The 14,119-nt window shown below is 43.8% G+C and overlaps 1 protein-coding gene and 1 non-coding gene across 7 annotated transcripts; one reads left to right on the top strand and one right to left on the bottom strand.

Annotated features, from left to right (window-relative positions):
- Positions 1 to 815: 815 nt before the first annotated feature.
- Positions 816 to 8,176, bottom strand: LOC106562481 (ankyrin repeat and SOCS box protein 7). The gene is made up of 6 exons (XM_045689473.2): positions 7,896 to 8,176; positions 6,864 to 6,974; positions 6,303 to 6,407; positions 6,032 to 6,185; positions 3,404 to 4,009; positions 816 to 1,280 (listed from the first exon to the last, which is right to left on the bottom strand). Exons 3-6 carry the CDS (start codon positions 6,387 to 6,389, stop codon positions 1,141 to 1,143), a joined length of 987 nt encoding a protein of 328 aa, XP_045545429.1. The 5' UTR covers positions 6,390 to 6,407; positions 6,864 to 6,974; positions 7,896 to 8,176; the 3' UTR covers positions 816 to 1,140.
- A 151-nt stretch (positions 8,177 to 8,327) lies between these two features.
- LOC106562608 (uncharacterized) lies at positions 8,328 to 14,080 on the top strand. 6 transcript variants are annotated; one of them, XR_014379386.1, is made up of 5 exons: positions 8,337 to 8,964; positions 9,111 to 9,200; positions 9,432 to 11,219; positions 12,874 to 13,905; positions 14,064 to 14,079. It is a non-coding gene; the product is annotated as an uncharacterized LOC106562608 (transcript). The 6 variants fall into 6 exon arrangements; XR_014379385.1 differs by having other exon boundaries at positions 8,340 to 8,465; positions 8,814 to 8,964; positions 9,111 to 11,219; XR_006757566.2 differs by having other exon boundaries at positions 8,349 to 8,964; positions 9,111 to 9,573; positions 9,831 to 11,219.
- Positions 14,081 to 14,119: the final 39 nt, after the last annotated feature.

Raw genomic sequence — 14,119 nt, 5'->3', positions numbered from 1 at the left:
GAACGTATTTTAACTAAATATTTAGTTTAAAAAATACAGGTGCGTGTCTTGTAAAACTCTTAAAAGACACGCATAAACATAGAAAAACAATACATGGGTCACATCAACACACAATACCATCCAACAAATTACAAATACATTAAGAATACAGGAGATCATCGCTTAAATAATTCTACAAAAATATCTGCTGTACATATATGACAATTATTTACACTTTTTTTTTTTTATGATGTTTATGTCTGTACATGGTAACCATTGCAGACAGACTTCACCGAGCTATGCTGGATGACTCATCTTGTGAACACCTACTGTAAATGTGGAAAACTCTGGCCTTCCCTCTACTGAAAACCTTCCTCGGTATCGCTCACTTGTGAATCCTTCAATCAATAAATCAAGTCAAAACGGGTCTACTTTAGCCAACTCAAGCTTGAGGTAACTCAGCACTGAGCTTTTGTAATACTTGAATAATTAAGGGGTTTCGATAACTTGATTATTTGAAATGTTGTATCACAAGATTGACCCATTCTGCAACAAGTTTTCCACTTAACAAAAAAAAAAAAAAGGGTCAGTCTCTCTCGCGCTCAACTTCCCCAGATTTACCACAGCAAAGAAACATGGGCATCTTCATGAAAACTAATAGGAACACTTAATATCCACAAAGAAAATCATTGGCACGATGTGGACTGAAATCTGACATGTGACATACATTATGGGTAACATGACAGGTAACATGACAGCAACGAATCGACGGTCATCTAATTTCTATCAAAACAAGCTTTATTCCACAACATGAATTAGGACTGCACCACTTCATCAACCATTCATCATGATTGAAAGAAAGCCCTACTTGAAACACTGCCACCTGTTCCCGTCCATCCAAAGGCGTAACGCTGATAACGTGGTTGGAAACACGCCCGAGAGAGAAAGATACTCCGTCTCCACCATCCGACAGCGTGTTTAACTGAGGTTACAAAGTGACCTCTGGAGGTTGTACAAAAACCTGGTCCTCCACCTCCTCCAGGCTTCAGACAACGGAAGGTAGCACAATGCTTGCATAGTCTGATGAAAGGAGAGAACGACGTTCTCTGTCTGCCTGGTTCGGGGGGGGTGGGGTATATAAAAAAAAAAAAACTCTTGTCATCACACATTGTCAAACTTGTGTTTTAGGTAGTCTTTCATGACCTTGGCAATGGGCAGGTCCTCCAGAAACTTCAAGCTCTGGAGGCCTATGCGATTTCGGATGTTTATCCGACACATGTCCTGCAAAGTCCTGGGTTGTCCTGAAAAGATACAACACATCTGTTAACAATATCAAAGAGATTGCCCTTGAACTGGTCATTCTACAATCGTGTGTATGAAATAAAAGGTTGAAGTTAAGCGTGTTTTGATAACTAATCTTGCACAAAAGACTGAGGATGTAAAAGGTGAACAGAAGACTGGAAGTCACGCTGTTACAGGTGAGCCAGGGTGAGTCAGACAAGCATGTCTAGTGGTGTCAATTTGCTTGTTTCACTTTGATTCATGACATTTGACTCTGAATCAAAGTGAAACAAGCAGCTGGTCAGTAAGCTCCCTCGCACTGTGACTTTAGATTATTCCACACTTCAAATGGGACAACAATGAGCCTTTCAAGGCCAAACACCCTCTTATTGGCAGTTTTAAAATGTTTAGGAAACTGGAGGAAAAATCTATTAGCATCCAGGAAGCTAGCACTGGAGTGTTATCAGTCTAATGTGGCAAGAGAAAAATCCCTCTTCCTCACATTCCCTCTCTCCCAGTCTCTCGTTCTCTCTGCCATAGGAAGCAACCACAACCAAAGCCAGCTGGAAAAAACACAAGGGCAGGACCCAACCCAGCTGGATGGCCTCTCCCCGTCTACTGTAACCACAACCATACCGTCCTCGTCTCTCCAGTCTGTCACCATACTGTCCTCCTCTCCCTGTCACCACAACCATACCGTCCTCGTCTCTCCCCGTCTACTGTCACCACAACCATACTGTCCTCTTTTCTCCCTAGTCACCACAACCATACTGTCCTCTGTGTCTGTCTGCAGTCTCCAGAACTAAGCTGTCCTTTCCTTTCTCCAGGTGAAACTGAACTAAAGGTTTGGTTTAAAAATCTCAGACATGTGTGACAGCGTGGCACAGTGGTAATGCTTTCTCCACTCTTCAACTATAGGCTACCCCTTCATCAACACTGTCTAAATAAAGAGAAATCATACGGAAGATGAGTCGCAGTTCTCCTTTACAAACCAAAGGCTTCAAGACAATCATTTATAGACTACAGGTGAAATATCAATGTTGGTGAACCAACTTCAGCCAAGGTAAGTGTTAAATCATGTTTGGTTGTATTTCAACTTTTAAAAGACATTCTCGTTTCCATTTCATCTCTCTACATCTATCTAGTTGAGATTTCAGTGTTGGCAGCGGCAGCGCTGGATGTAGCTAGGGGGCCGACGCTCTGCTCCCCACCCAACCCACCTGAGAAACAACCTAAGGGAAACACTGATACATCTATGGCATAATATACAATGAGCTTCATAAGAGCTGGGTGCCATTCATCCTTCAACAAGGCCCTGCTAGCCGCAGCAGATGGGTTCATCCACTGAGGTAGTCAGTGTAATCAATAAGGGGGATATGTGATCTGGCTGATCGTTTGCTAAGGTCTGAATGAATAGAGGGGTCTGACTTCACATGGCTGTCAGTCTGAAATAGCACAGCAGGTCTTCGTCCCAAATGGCCACCCCATTCACTACATAGTGCACTACTTTTGACCAGAGCCCTATGGGGAATATACAGTATGGGGATAGGGTGCCATTTGGGAGCAGCCCAGAGCTCTTTGATATCTCCATATCAAAGTTCAGTGAGAAACACAGAGGAATGCAGCAGGGCATTGTGCCTCTAAAATCATTTCTGCTTCAGGTAACGTCGTGCCCCCCCCAACAGAACACTGGTCATTATAAAACCATGGCAACGCTCCCTGTCCCTATGTTTCTGGAGGTTCTTTTTCTCCTCTCAACTTACAATCTTGCGCCAACACTTTCTGAACCAGACTTGTAGCGTTTCCATCGCCCTGTCCTGTTTTGACTTCAGGTTTCTGTTCAGGTTCATAGAAAGTTCTCATTTACTTTACTAGTCTGATCTGCACAAATGTTTTTGACAACCAACAACGAATATGTTAAGTTGTATTGATACATTGGCAGTTATATTTAACACAACTTTGGATGTTAATTTTAGGGCGTCATCGTTCCGTCTGTCTGATAAAGCAATCTAGGGGAAACGCTGAGTCCCAGTCAAGCCATGACATTATATTAAAACAGTGTTTATATCCACTAGCGATACGGTACTAGTACTACTAACAGCCTAGTGTCCCCAGACGGTGCCCCTCCCTGCCCAAGACTTACTGGTGACCTCCTGTAGGAAGTCCAGGCAGGGCCGGCTAATGCCCGACATGCTCGACGACACCGCCACAGGAGTCTGGCCCTCATAGTTCCTTGTGTTGGTTTCGGCACCGTACTTGTAGAGCATCTGGGCACACAGCACGTCGTCTCTTAGTGCCGATAGGTGCAACGGAGTCTGCCCGTCCTCGAGGCGACCCAGGTTAGTGTCCGCACCCCGCTGCAGGAACATACGACAGTAGGAATGATTCCCCTTGATGACGGCGTAGCGCAGCAGGAAGCCATTTTGAATGTCGATATTGGCGCTGTGGTCCAGCAGGATTCTCACGCAGCTGGAGCGCTCGCGGATGATGGCGAGTTGGAGGGGCGTGGTGCCCTTGTCGCTGAGGGGATCCACCTCGGCGCGGAACTCAAGGAGGAGCCGCACGAAAGAGTCGCGGCCGTAGTGGGCGGCCACATGCAGCGGCGTCCAGCCGTCGTTGCTCTTGGCATTGATGATGTCGCTGCGGAAGTCCGACTCCAGCATGAGGCGGGCGATGCGTGCGCGGCCGTGCATGGCGGCATAGTGGAGCGCCGTGAAGCCGCCGATGAAGTCCTTTACTGTGGGGTCAGCTGTGCGGGAGATAGACAGGGGACAATGGGGGGGTGAGGGGAACTGTCTTCTACAGGCTCTTTATTACAACAACAAAAAGACCCATTCAGTTAAAACACTAACAAATATCAAACAGACTCCGAGACTCCGAGAGAGAGGAGAGAGGATGGATGATTGAGTGACAGCAGTGTAAAACATTAAAGGGACAATCTGCAATTACTACATACATTTCTGAACTTACATGTTTCCAGTGATTTTTGAAGAATATAACTTATAAATGCCTCATGAGCTCAGTTCAACTATCATACCCCATCAGAACCAATAATATAAGCTTGTTTTACTCCAATGTTTGTAAACAAAGTAAATGTAAACAATCACTACACAGACTCAAAAAATGGTTTAAACTACACTTTGATATCATGGATGGTCAGTCCTTGCATCCATAGCTCTGTCTATGAATTTGAGGGTGGTTACAGTTCAACAGTCCCATCTCTCAGCTTTTTACCAAAACAGGAGCGGAGATTCCACTGTGTTATTATTTCATCTGCTGATTGCCACTTTAAAGCCTGCTGTGGTGTGAATGGAAAGAGTGGGCCGACAGATGCTGGAGCATTAGAACAATTAGCATCAGTGAGACAGAGTGTGAAAGCAGGGTCAGGGGTTAAAGTCCTGCTATTTCAATTAGCCAAGGCCGAGAGTGCTGGTAATGACCACGTCAGTGTCCGCTAGGGCCTAGAGGGGAATTTTCCATTCAAACAGCCTTGTTAAAAATGGCTGGCTCCCCTCTTATCCAACATAAATCCATTAGGTAGGCTATATGACTGACTAGCAAAGAGATTATTTTTAGAGTATCGTTAAATTATTTTAGACAATTAAGTCAAGGGTAACAACATACTCTCTTGCTTTGTTGGTTATGCATATATTTCAACGGTCTCAATTTTTTCTGCGCATAATCCAAAATAAATCCCTGACTCGTCCAATGAGCTGTTCAGAGAAAAACAGTTACTGAGAGACGGTCTACAGCGCCCTCTGGACTTGATGTCATGATCACTGCATCTACATGATTTGGAATCAAAATCTGTACACATTTTAATAGCAAAAAATAAAAACAATAAATGACTGCAACACTATTCCATCATAATTTCCTAAAATGAACATGATTTTTCACTCTGCTCAGAAGCATACTGTTAGACTGCTATAGGGTAAAGTTTCCCCTAGGTACAGATCTAGGATGAGCTTCCCCCTCCCCTGTCCTAGCCTTAACCATTAGTGGGGAAAATGTAAAACCGACCCAAGATCAGCATCTAGGGGCAACTTCACCCTACATACCGTGTTAGAATGACCTGGGAGTGAAGCTGTGGAGAAGATTAGCTGCTGCCATTCCCAGACTGGTTATATACTGCCATCTATAGACCACCAATTCAAAGGTGGAATTTGATTCAGGTTGCACTGTCATGGTGCACCAATATGAAATATATCTCAAACAAACAACACATGTGAAAGGATAATCATTATGAACAAATATGTGATTAGATTACTGATATAAAGCCACTGAATGGATGCATGTAGCATCATATGGCAGACCCTTGATGTGTAACAACCATTTCCTCTGCTAGTCTCCTTTTCTTTGTGAACATGGATTCTGACAGGGGACCTCACAAATCCTTTCACCGACCTTGTCACCAGGCCAATTGTGAAAAGTGTTTCTCTAGCACCCATCTCTACTAACACTTGGCCTCCATTGGTTTCAATTTAGCCGTGACTATAACCTTGGGGGCTTTTAGAGCTCTGCTAAGGAAAAAGAAAGAAGGCAGAACACTGCATTCAACATGTGACAACAGCACAGGAGGCTGCTAAGGGGAGGACGGCTCATAATAATAAATAATAAAGGCTGGAACGGAGCAAATGGAATCCAACACTTGGAAACCATGTGTTTGATACAATTCCCCTGATTCCCCTCCAGCCATTACTAGGAGCCCGTCCTATCCAATTAAGGTGCGCCCAACATCCTGTGGACCAAAACACCAGACCCTCGTATTCACCTCCGTGCTCCAGGAAGACCCGGACACATCTCTCCTTCCCCTTGGCAGCGGAGAAGTGGAGCAGGGTCCACCCGTTGGCATCACGAATCTTCGGAGAGTAGCCTTGCTCCAGCATCTTCCTGACAGTGTACACATCCCCCGCTGCCACTGCAGCCTGGAGCAAAGACAGAACAAACCAAGAGCATTAGCATTCATCTCTAGCATAAGCAGTCATTTACCAGTGGGAAGTGCTAACGGTAGAGTAGACCGTCTTAGTATTAAGTGTCTTTGCCTGTATCTGCAGCTCCTCTTGAAGCTCGGGGTTCCTTCTACAGTGATGGTTCAGCATCCTGTTACATCTCGTAAGGGGAGGGGTCATTCACACCTAGTCCTCTGTCTGGAGAGTTGAGACAGTAAACACGTAAGCTGCATCACTTAATTTGGGTTATTAGTCAAAAACAGCTAGGCCTACGTTTTGATAACAGTACATCGTCATGGATACATTTTTGTTATTGGTATAAATCAGCTGACATTAGCAGGTTTTCTAATCCAACTGTTCCGCTGGGATCAAAAGCCGTTGCACATTTTACTTCTAGCACATCTCATTCAACTAACCAAGGGCTTGAGGGGTGCTCGGGTGGAATAGAGGTAATCTGTTAGACAACTGGGGGTCCCCACTGCACTATACCACAGTGGTCACCAGCTCCGGTGATCAGTTGAAACAGGTAGGCTATTTGATGCTTGGCAGGAACCAGGGTTGGTGACCACCGCAGCACCACTTCTAGGTGTGCAGAACACTTGTATACTTTATGGACCCTATGGTATTCCATACTGAGCAGCAGCAGATGTTCACCTTTTGTCAAGCTTGATTATGTAGTCAAGCCAATTTTCATGTGTCTCTCTTGCAACAGTAGGACAGACAGATAAGAACTCCGCTCAAATGGATTGTGGGCTAGCACTGACTCTGAAAAAAACAAAGACAATTTAATGAGTATTCAAATTCATCAGTTTATATTATCCACTAGAAGGCATTAAAAAAAACACTGCATTGACACAGTCATAACATTATGACAGCAACTGAGAAATGGGAATAGCTAAACATTTTACATAAATGTAATGTTAGCTATACCTGCAGCTAGCTTCTATCCAAATGGGATGGCGGTATGATAGCTTTTTCACTACCTAGATAACAATGTTCAATGTAAAAACAAGCAAGGTAGTAGGCTAATTGCTTATAATACGACACTAACAAAAGCTAGCTAGTAGTGGTAGCTAGCTTACTTGCTAACAGTTAGATAGCTACCTGTATTGGAAGGTCGGCTGCTGCTGCCTTTTGTTTTCCAAATTAGGGCAATGTTATAGCTATAGCGGTGTTCTTTAAAGCTAGACTAGACAATGCATTTCAGACAAAGTTGTAGTTAAAATAATTCACAGCAACCTATCTAGCTAAGTAGCCACTGGCCAGCTAATAGTTAGATAACTATGCACTCAAACAATGGAATGTTAGCTAGTTAGCTAACGTTACCTAGCTAGCACTGCGACCCCAACTTGTTCCACCCCTTTCTGACTTATTTTAATTATATATCTACTTGCCCACAAACTACGGCATGATACTACGTTACATTGTGCTGATATATTGCTATATATACACACACAATTCCCTTTTAAGGAAGAAATTAATCGATCAACTACTGCTGGTTAGCAATTAGCCTAAATCGTTACCCAGTTTTCAAGCTACTAGGACTGCATTGGATTTCAGAGTTTTAAAACATTTGTAACAATTTAATAGCTATGTGAACATGTGCACGACTCGAGAAGGAAACCATACTTCAACTACACAAGGTAGGTGTTAGCTAGCTTTGATGAATTAATGCATTATTCTTACTTAAAATACGAAGCTAGCAGGCTTGCTAGCCATTCTCCACCGATGCGAACCCCCAATTTCAACGGACTTGTTTTAGCCAATCAGGCACAAGAAGCGAGGAATTTGAGCTGTCAAATCAGCATCCTTCTGCAAAACTTTATAAACTTCAGTCTGTTTAGCTCGATTTCTAACAAAGTAGGCCAACGGTTTGTATGGCTATAATTCTTCTCATTGTTGACACAATAGAATGAGTGAACTCCTTTCCAATTTTCTACTAAATGTTATCGCACGCTATACTTCCGTGTTCAGTCACGTGGTGCACTGTCCGTATACAACACAGCCAGAATTTAAAATTAAGATAATACTTTAAAAAAAGACAATGACAAATTGATATTTTAAAGACAATATAGACTAAATGGATCATTTCGGTCCAGAAACGTTAGGGTGTACGACAACATTTAAAGTGATTTAACTGTACATTATAAATCGCACTACAAGTCACAGCATGCAACGCAAACCAAACAGGAAGAGATGTTATCGATTGTTTCGAGGTGGTCGGCGTAAAGTCGAAGAATGCTTATTTTTCAAAAGGTAAATTAATTGCGGCGGCATAACATTTTAATATTCAGTGTTGCGTTATGCAAAAGTGTAGAGAAAACATCCTTGCAATTTATTTTATGCGCGCTTAGTAAAGTGTAGAACGTTGTTCGCGTGGCAGAAATCTAATCAAAATCTGACCACTGCCAAGACCCTCGTGATCATTGAAAACCCAAACGCTGTGTCAACATGAATGAACAATTCCATGTCCTAAATGATGCTTACAGATGTTTATTGTCGAGAACATCACCCAGCAAAATGAGTAGCCATGAGTTGGCATCCTCCATGTTCACATGTGTATGTGAACTGACTCTTGATGCCAGTGATGGTTCTCATTCTCAGGACCAGTCCAGAGATCCCATAACGTCCTTCAAATATTCTCCAAACCCAAATGGAACTGAGCTGGCTTGTCTTGTGTTGACTCTGGTGGAGAAAATAAGCTCCAAGCTGACATCTCAACAACTGTCTCATGAAACCAGCCTTTAATTCAAAGGTGTTTCTACAGTATTATTCCAGTATATGGATTTTATGTCCAAACTTGTGCGTTTGGTTTCCTGCATATGATTGGAATATATAATTTTATTGTCCTTTGTTTGGGTTTGTTTATAGTAATAACATTTTTGTTCCCACCTCTCACAGGTTCACCTTGCCTGCTGCAAGGACAGATTGCTGTCTCATCTAGCTGCAAAGAGTGTATCCTCCTATGTTATTTTTGAGCTGCGTTGCTTTGTGAGTTTTCTGATTGCGTCCTGTGTGATTTATGACTATATTGTATTGCATTGTCATGTAAATTATATTGAATACTAGTCAAGTAACTCTTGGAGTTCTGTGTGCATCAGACAGTCTCACATTAGAGAACCCAAATCTGTCACCCGATACTGTAAAATCCTATTCACACACAGGCCTACCAGGCTTTATTTAAGCAGATTCTTACATTCAGTTCTCTTTTTTTCTGACTAGAATACAGTCAACCAGATTTGGGAATGGAAGTGCTTGCAAGTGCTCCAGAACCCTTGCTCTGGCAACGCACTGGATGCATGCACATGGTCACTTACCACTGTCCTGAAAGCAGTTCTAAAAGAAACATCACAATATAAACCTGGTATTGAAACAATTAATCCATCAATTGTACCAACATGTATCTTTTATTTTACTCCAAATAAGTTCCAGTTGGTGCCAAATCCTATGTATTTACCATGTATTTACGTGGTAGTTAGGCCACATAGGCTGGAATAGTGTAACTACAGTGTGGCTATGAATGTATTGACATTGTATTCTACCTACCTATGCATCTTCCATGTAAATACAATGTACATTGGTTTTAGCCACAGTGGGGCCTTCTCTTTCTTTTCCCCTGAGGGACTTTGGAGAAACTTCTTGCCACATTCGACACAGCTCTCACTGCTGTTTACTCCCAGCTTGTCCCTGTAGAGAGTCTGGGCCATGGGAACTCTGCATCATACCCCAGTAGTAACACGGCAGACTGGGCTACAACTCTGACTAACCTCCTAGACTTACTGGAAGTGCTCACTGCAGCCAGGTTCAAACTAAGCACCACTAGGGTCTGTTTCACCAGCTCAAGGCTCTCCCTCGTACAGGCATCAGCGCTACTGCGGATAGTCGACTCTCATGTCCACTACTTTGTGAAGAAGCAAGTGCTTCTGCTTTTAAAGAGGATTCTCCTTCAGAAGGCAGGCGAGGACATGGGTTTTGGTGAGGCGTCCTCCCTAACGCATGGAGATGATCACATGACCAGTGACATTTTTACACTGGCAGATGATGTGTTGCAGGCAGTGCACACTGATTGGTTACAGTGTGTTCCAGTGGAGTCGGCGGCCAATTGTGTGGCGGGAGCAGTGATGCGTTTGATCATGTGATGCTGAGGGCTGTTAGTCTAGTTGTGCTCAAGTCACTGGAATACAAAATCCAATCCGCTGGTGGGAAAGGTAATATAGGACTATTTGTAATTGTTATTAACCATATCTACGTTAGGCGCAATGTTTATTCTACCTTAAAGTTAGACTCAGCGAAATGACGTTGCCACGAGCAGCACCACAGATATTGAGAAGAGAGACATGCAAGAATTCTCTCTCACACAGTCATACACAGTATCTGCGCATGTGCACGTGTTCGCTTTGCTCTGTTTGAGTGTGGTAGCCACGGTACCAAAACAGCTATGTTGAGCCTCGTGGAAGTTGTTGCAGAAATCGACCCACTATGCTGTTTACTTTCTGCATATGTCATATCGCTGAGTCTAACTTTAACATGACTAGTTTCTAAAGCTCAAATAATCAGAAGGATAAAAACATCATGATGACAGGAACGATAATTCAGACAGATGTATACAATAGGGGGCAATGTCTCCCAACACATAACACACAAGAACAGTATTTCACAAAGTATTGTCTCTCTCAAGGCAAAAGTTCCTCAGGACCCCTAACCATAGGTCTAGAATCAGATTACCCTACCCAGATCCATTATGGCTGTGAAATATCTGATCTGGAATCAGTGGGTAGAGGCAACTTCTACCCACTCTGTCCATCCACTTGTCTCTGGTCCCACAGGTGTATGTAATACCATTGGCATCCATGGCTATTTAAGTGCATTGCTGCTGTTCCTGAGCCAGCATGGGGTCCAGCTGAAGCAGGGATCTCACTCCTGCTGCTGGGTGTCCTTGGTGTTTGGAGAGCAGGACGACGACATGATGGAAGCAGCAAAGGCTTTACTCCTACTATACCTCCATCACAAGTACCATACCACCTAATACATACCTTCATTATTTTTTTAATTTCACCTTTATTTAACCAGGTAGGCCAGTTGAGAACAAGTTCTCATTTACAACTGTGACCTGGCCAAGATAAAGCAAAGCAGTGCGACAAAAAACAACACAGAGTTACACATAAACAAACCTACAGTCAATAACACAATACAAAAATCTACAATAAATAGGCCATAGTAGCGAAGTAATTCCAATTTAGCAAATTAACACTGGAGTGACAGATGTGCAGATGATGTGCAAGTAGAAATACTGGTGTGCAAAAAAAGTATATAAAAACAATATGGGGATGAGGTAGGTAGTTGGATGGGCTATTTACAGATGGGCTGTATACAGCTGCAGCGATCGGTAAGCTGCTCAGATAGCTGATACTTAAGGTTAGTGAGGGAGATATGTCTCCAGCTTCTGCGATTTTTGCAATTCGTTCCAGTCGTTGGCAGCAGAGAACTGGAAGGAAAGGCGGCCAAAGTAGGTGTTGGCTTTGGGGATGACCTGCTGGAGCACGTGCTACGGTTGGGTGTTATGCTGACCAGTGAGATAAGGCGGAGCTTTACCTAGCAAAGACTTATAGATGACCTGGAGCCAGTGTGTCTGGCGACGAATATGTAGCGAGGGCCAGCCGACGAGAGCGTACAGGTCACAGTGGTGGGTGGTATATGGGGCTTTGGTGACAAAACGGATGGCACTGTGATAGACTGCATCCAGTTTGCTGAGTAGGTTGGAGGCTATTTTGTAAATGACATCGCCGAAGTCGAGGATCGGTAGGATAGTCAGTTCTATGAGGGTAGGTTTGGAAGCGTGAGTGAAGTAGGCTTTGTTGCGAAATAGGAAGCCGATTCTAGATTTCATTTTGGATTGGAGATGCTTAATGAGTCTGGAAGGAGAGTTTACAGTCTAGCCAGACACTTAGGTATTTGTAGTTGACCACATATTAAGTCAGAACCGTCCAGAGTAGTGATGCTAGTCGGGCGGACCGGTGTGGGCAGCGATCGGTTGAAGAGCATGCATTTAGTTTTACTAGCGTTTTAAGAGCAGTTGGAGGCCACGGAAGGAGAGTTGTATGGCACTGAAGCTCGTTTGGAGGTTTGTTAACACAGTGTCCAAAGAAGGGCCAGATGTATACAGAATGGTGTCGTCTGCGTAGAGGTGGATCAAGGAATCACCCGCAGCAAGAGCGACATCGTTGATATATACAGAAAAGAGTCAGCCCAAGAATTGAACCCTGTGGTACCCCCATAGAGACTGCCAGAGGTCCGGACAACATGGATGAACAGTAAGAGTAGAATGGCTGGTTTATAATAATGAAACACTGGCTGATGGCCAAAAGGCAGTATTTCTGGGTGGCTTTCTTTTGGATGAATTCTGAATTGTAGTGTTGTCAGTGGTTGGTTTGATTCTGCTCATGAAAATCTGACATTTTGATTTTGAAATCTCTGATTATCTGAGATCAGTCACCCACATAAAGTAGTAGGTTGAGAACCTGATTGGACCAATTTCCCGGACACTGGACTAAAAACAATGCTCAATGCAGATGCTGGCAAGTCCAGGATTAGTCTTATTTTGTGTCCGGGAAACAAGCCTATTATGTCCTAGAGATGTCTGACTCTTCTGTCTGTCTTCCTACAGAGTGTCCTCTGACCTGGAACCTGATGCTGCGTGTGTTGTCGGCGGCAACCCCCACTGTCACTTTCTCTTCCTCCTCTGCAGCATCTCCTTTGACCACAGCATTCTCCTGAAGCGAAGAGAAGTTGTTCACAGCGTTGAATTCCATAATGACTAAATAAATGTTACATGGTGGTAAATGCATTTGGTCTCATTTGTAATATTTTGAGTGTTGTAGAATTCCTATAACTTTACCAAAATTCCCAGTTTGACAGAAATAAATTGCTTTTGGAAGATTCCTGGAATCAGGATGTAATAAGCATGAATTGTGGGAATCCTTCAACAGTGGCTTCTAGATTTCTTAAATGTATATTTTAATACTTTTACATTTTCCATGGTATCCTATTTGTGAATGGATGCTCTTTTTGGGGACCTTACCTGGTTTCCCTACTGAGGGTGAGGACAGGACCTACATTACCTGGTTTCCCTACTGAGGGTGAGGACAGGACCTACCTTACCTGGTTTGCATATTGAGGGTGAGGACAGGACCTACCTTACCTGGTTTTCCTACTGAGGGTGAGGACAGGACCTACCTTACCTGGTTTCCCTACTGAGGGTGAGGACAGGACCTACCTTACCTGGTTTCCCTACTGAGGGTGAGGACAGGACCTACCTTACCTGGTTTCCCTACTGAGGGTGAGGACAGGACCTACCTTACCTGGTTTCCCTACTGAGGGTGAGGACAGGACCTACCTTACCTGGTTTCCCTACTGAGGGTGAGGACAGGACCTACCTTACCTGGTTTCCCTACTGAGGGTGAGGACAGGACCTACCTTACCTGGTTTCCCTACTGAGGGTGAGGACAGGACCTACCTTACCTGGTTTCCCTACTGAGGGTGAGGACAGGACCTACCTTACCTGGTTTCCCTACTGAGGGTGAGGACAGGACCTACCTTACCTGGTTTCCCTACTGAGGGTGAGGACAGGACCTACCTTGCCTGGTTTCCCTACTGAGGGTGAGGACAGGACCTACATTACCTGGTTTGCATATTGAGGGTGGAACGGTGGGAAGCTGAGTGATATATTCTGTTTCCCTATGACCTTGGATTCATTGGATGGTTTCAGGGAATGTGCTGTAGTAGTGTTGTCTGGGGTCTTCTACCTGGGATGTAAATAGCTAGCGCTGATTTTCTTTTGTTTTACACCTGTCCTAGTTAACGGAGGAGCGGGGATGATTGTTTATGAAGGGATGGTTATGATAACCACTTCC

The sequence above is a fragment of the Salmo salar genome, chromosome 11 (assembly GCF_965601325.2).
Source record: "Salmo salar chromosome 11, fSalSal1, whole genome shotgun sequence".
NCBI classification, from domain to species: Eukaryota; Metazoa; Chordata; class Actinopteri; order Salmoniformes; family Salmonidae; genus Salmo; species Salmo salar.
Note: the sequence above shows the minus strand (reverse complement) of the source record. Positions and strands in the feature narration are given on the sequence as shown.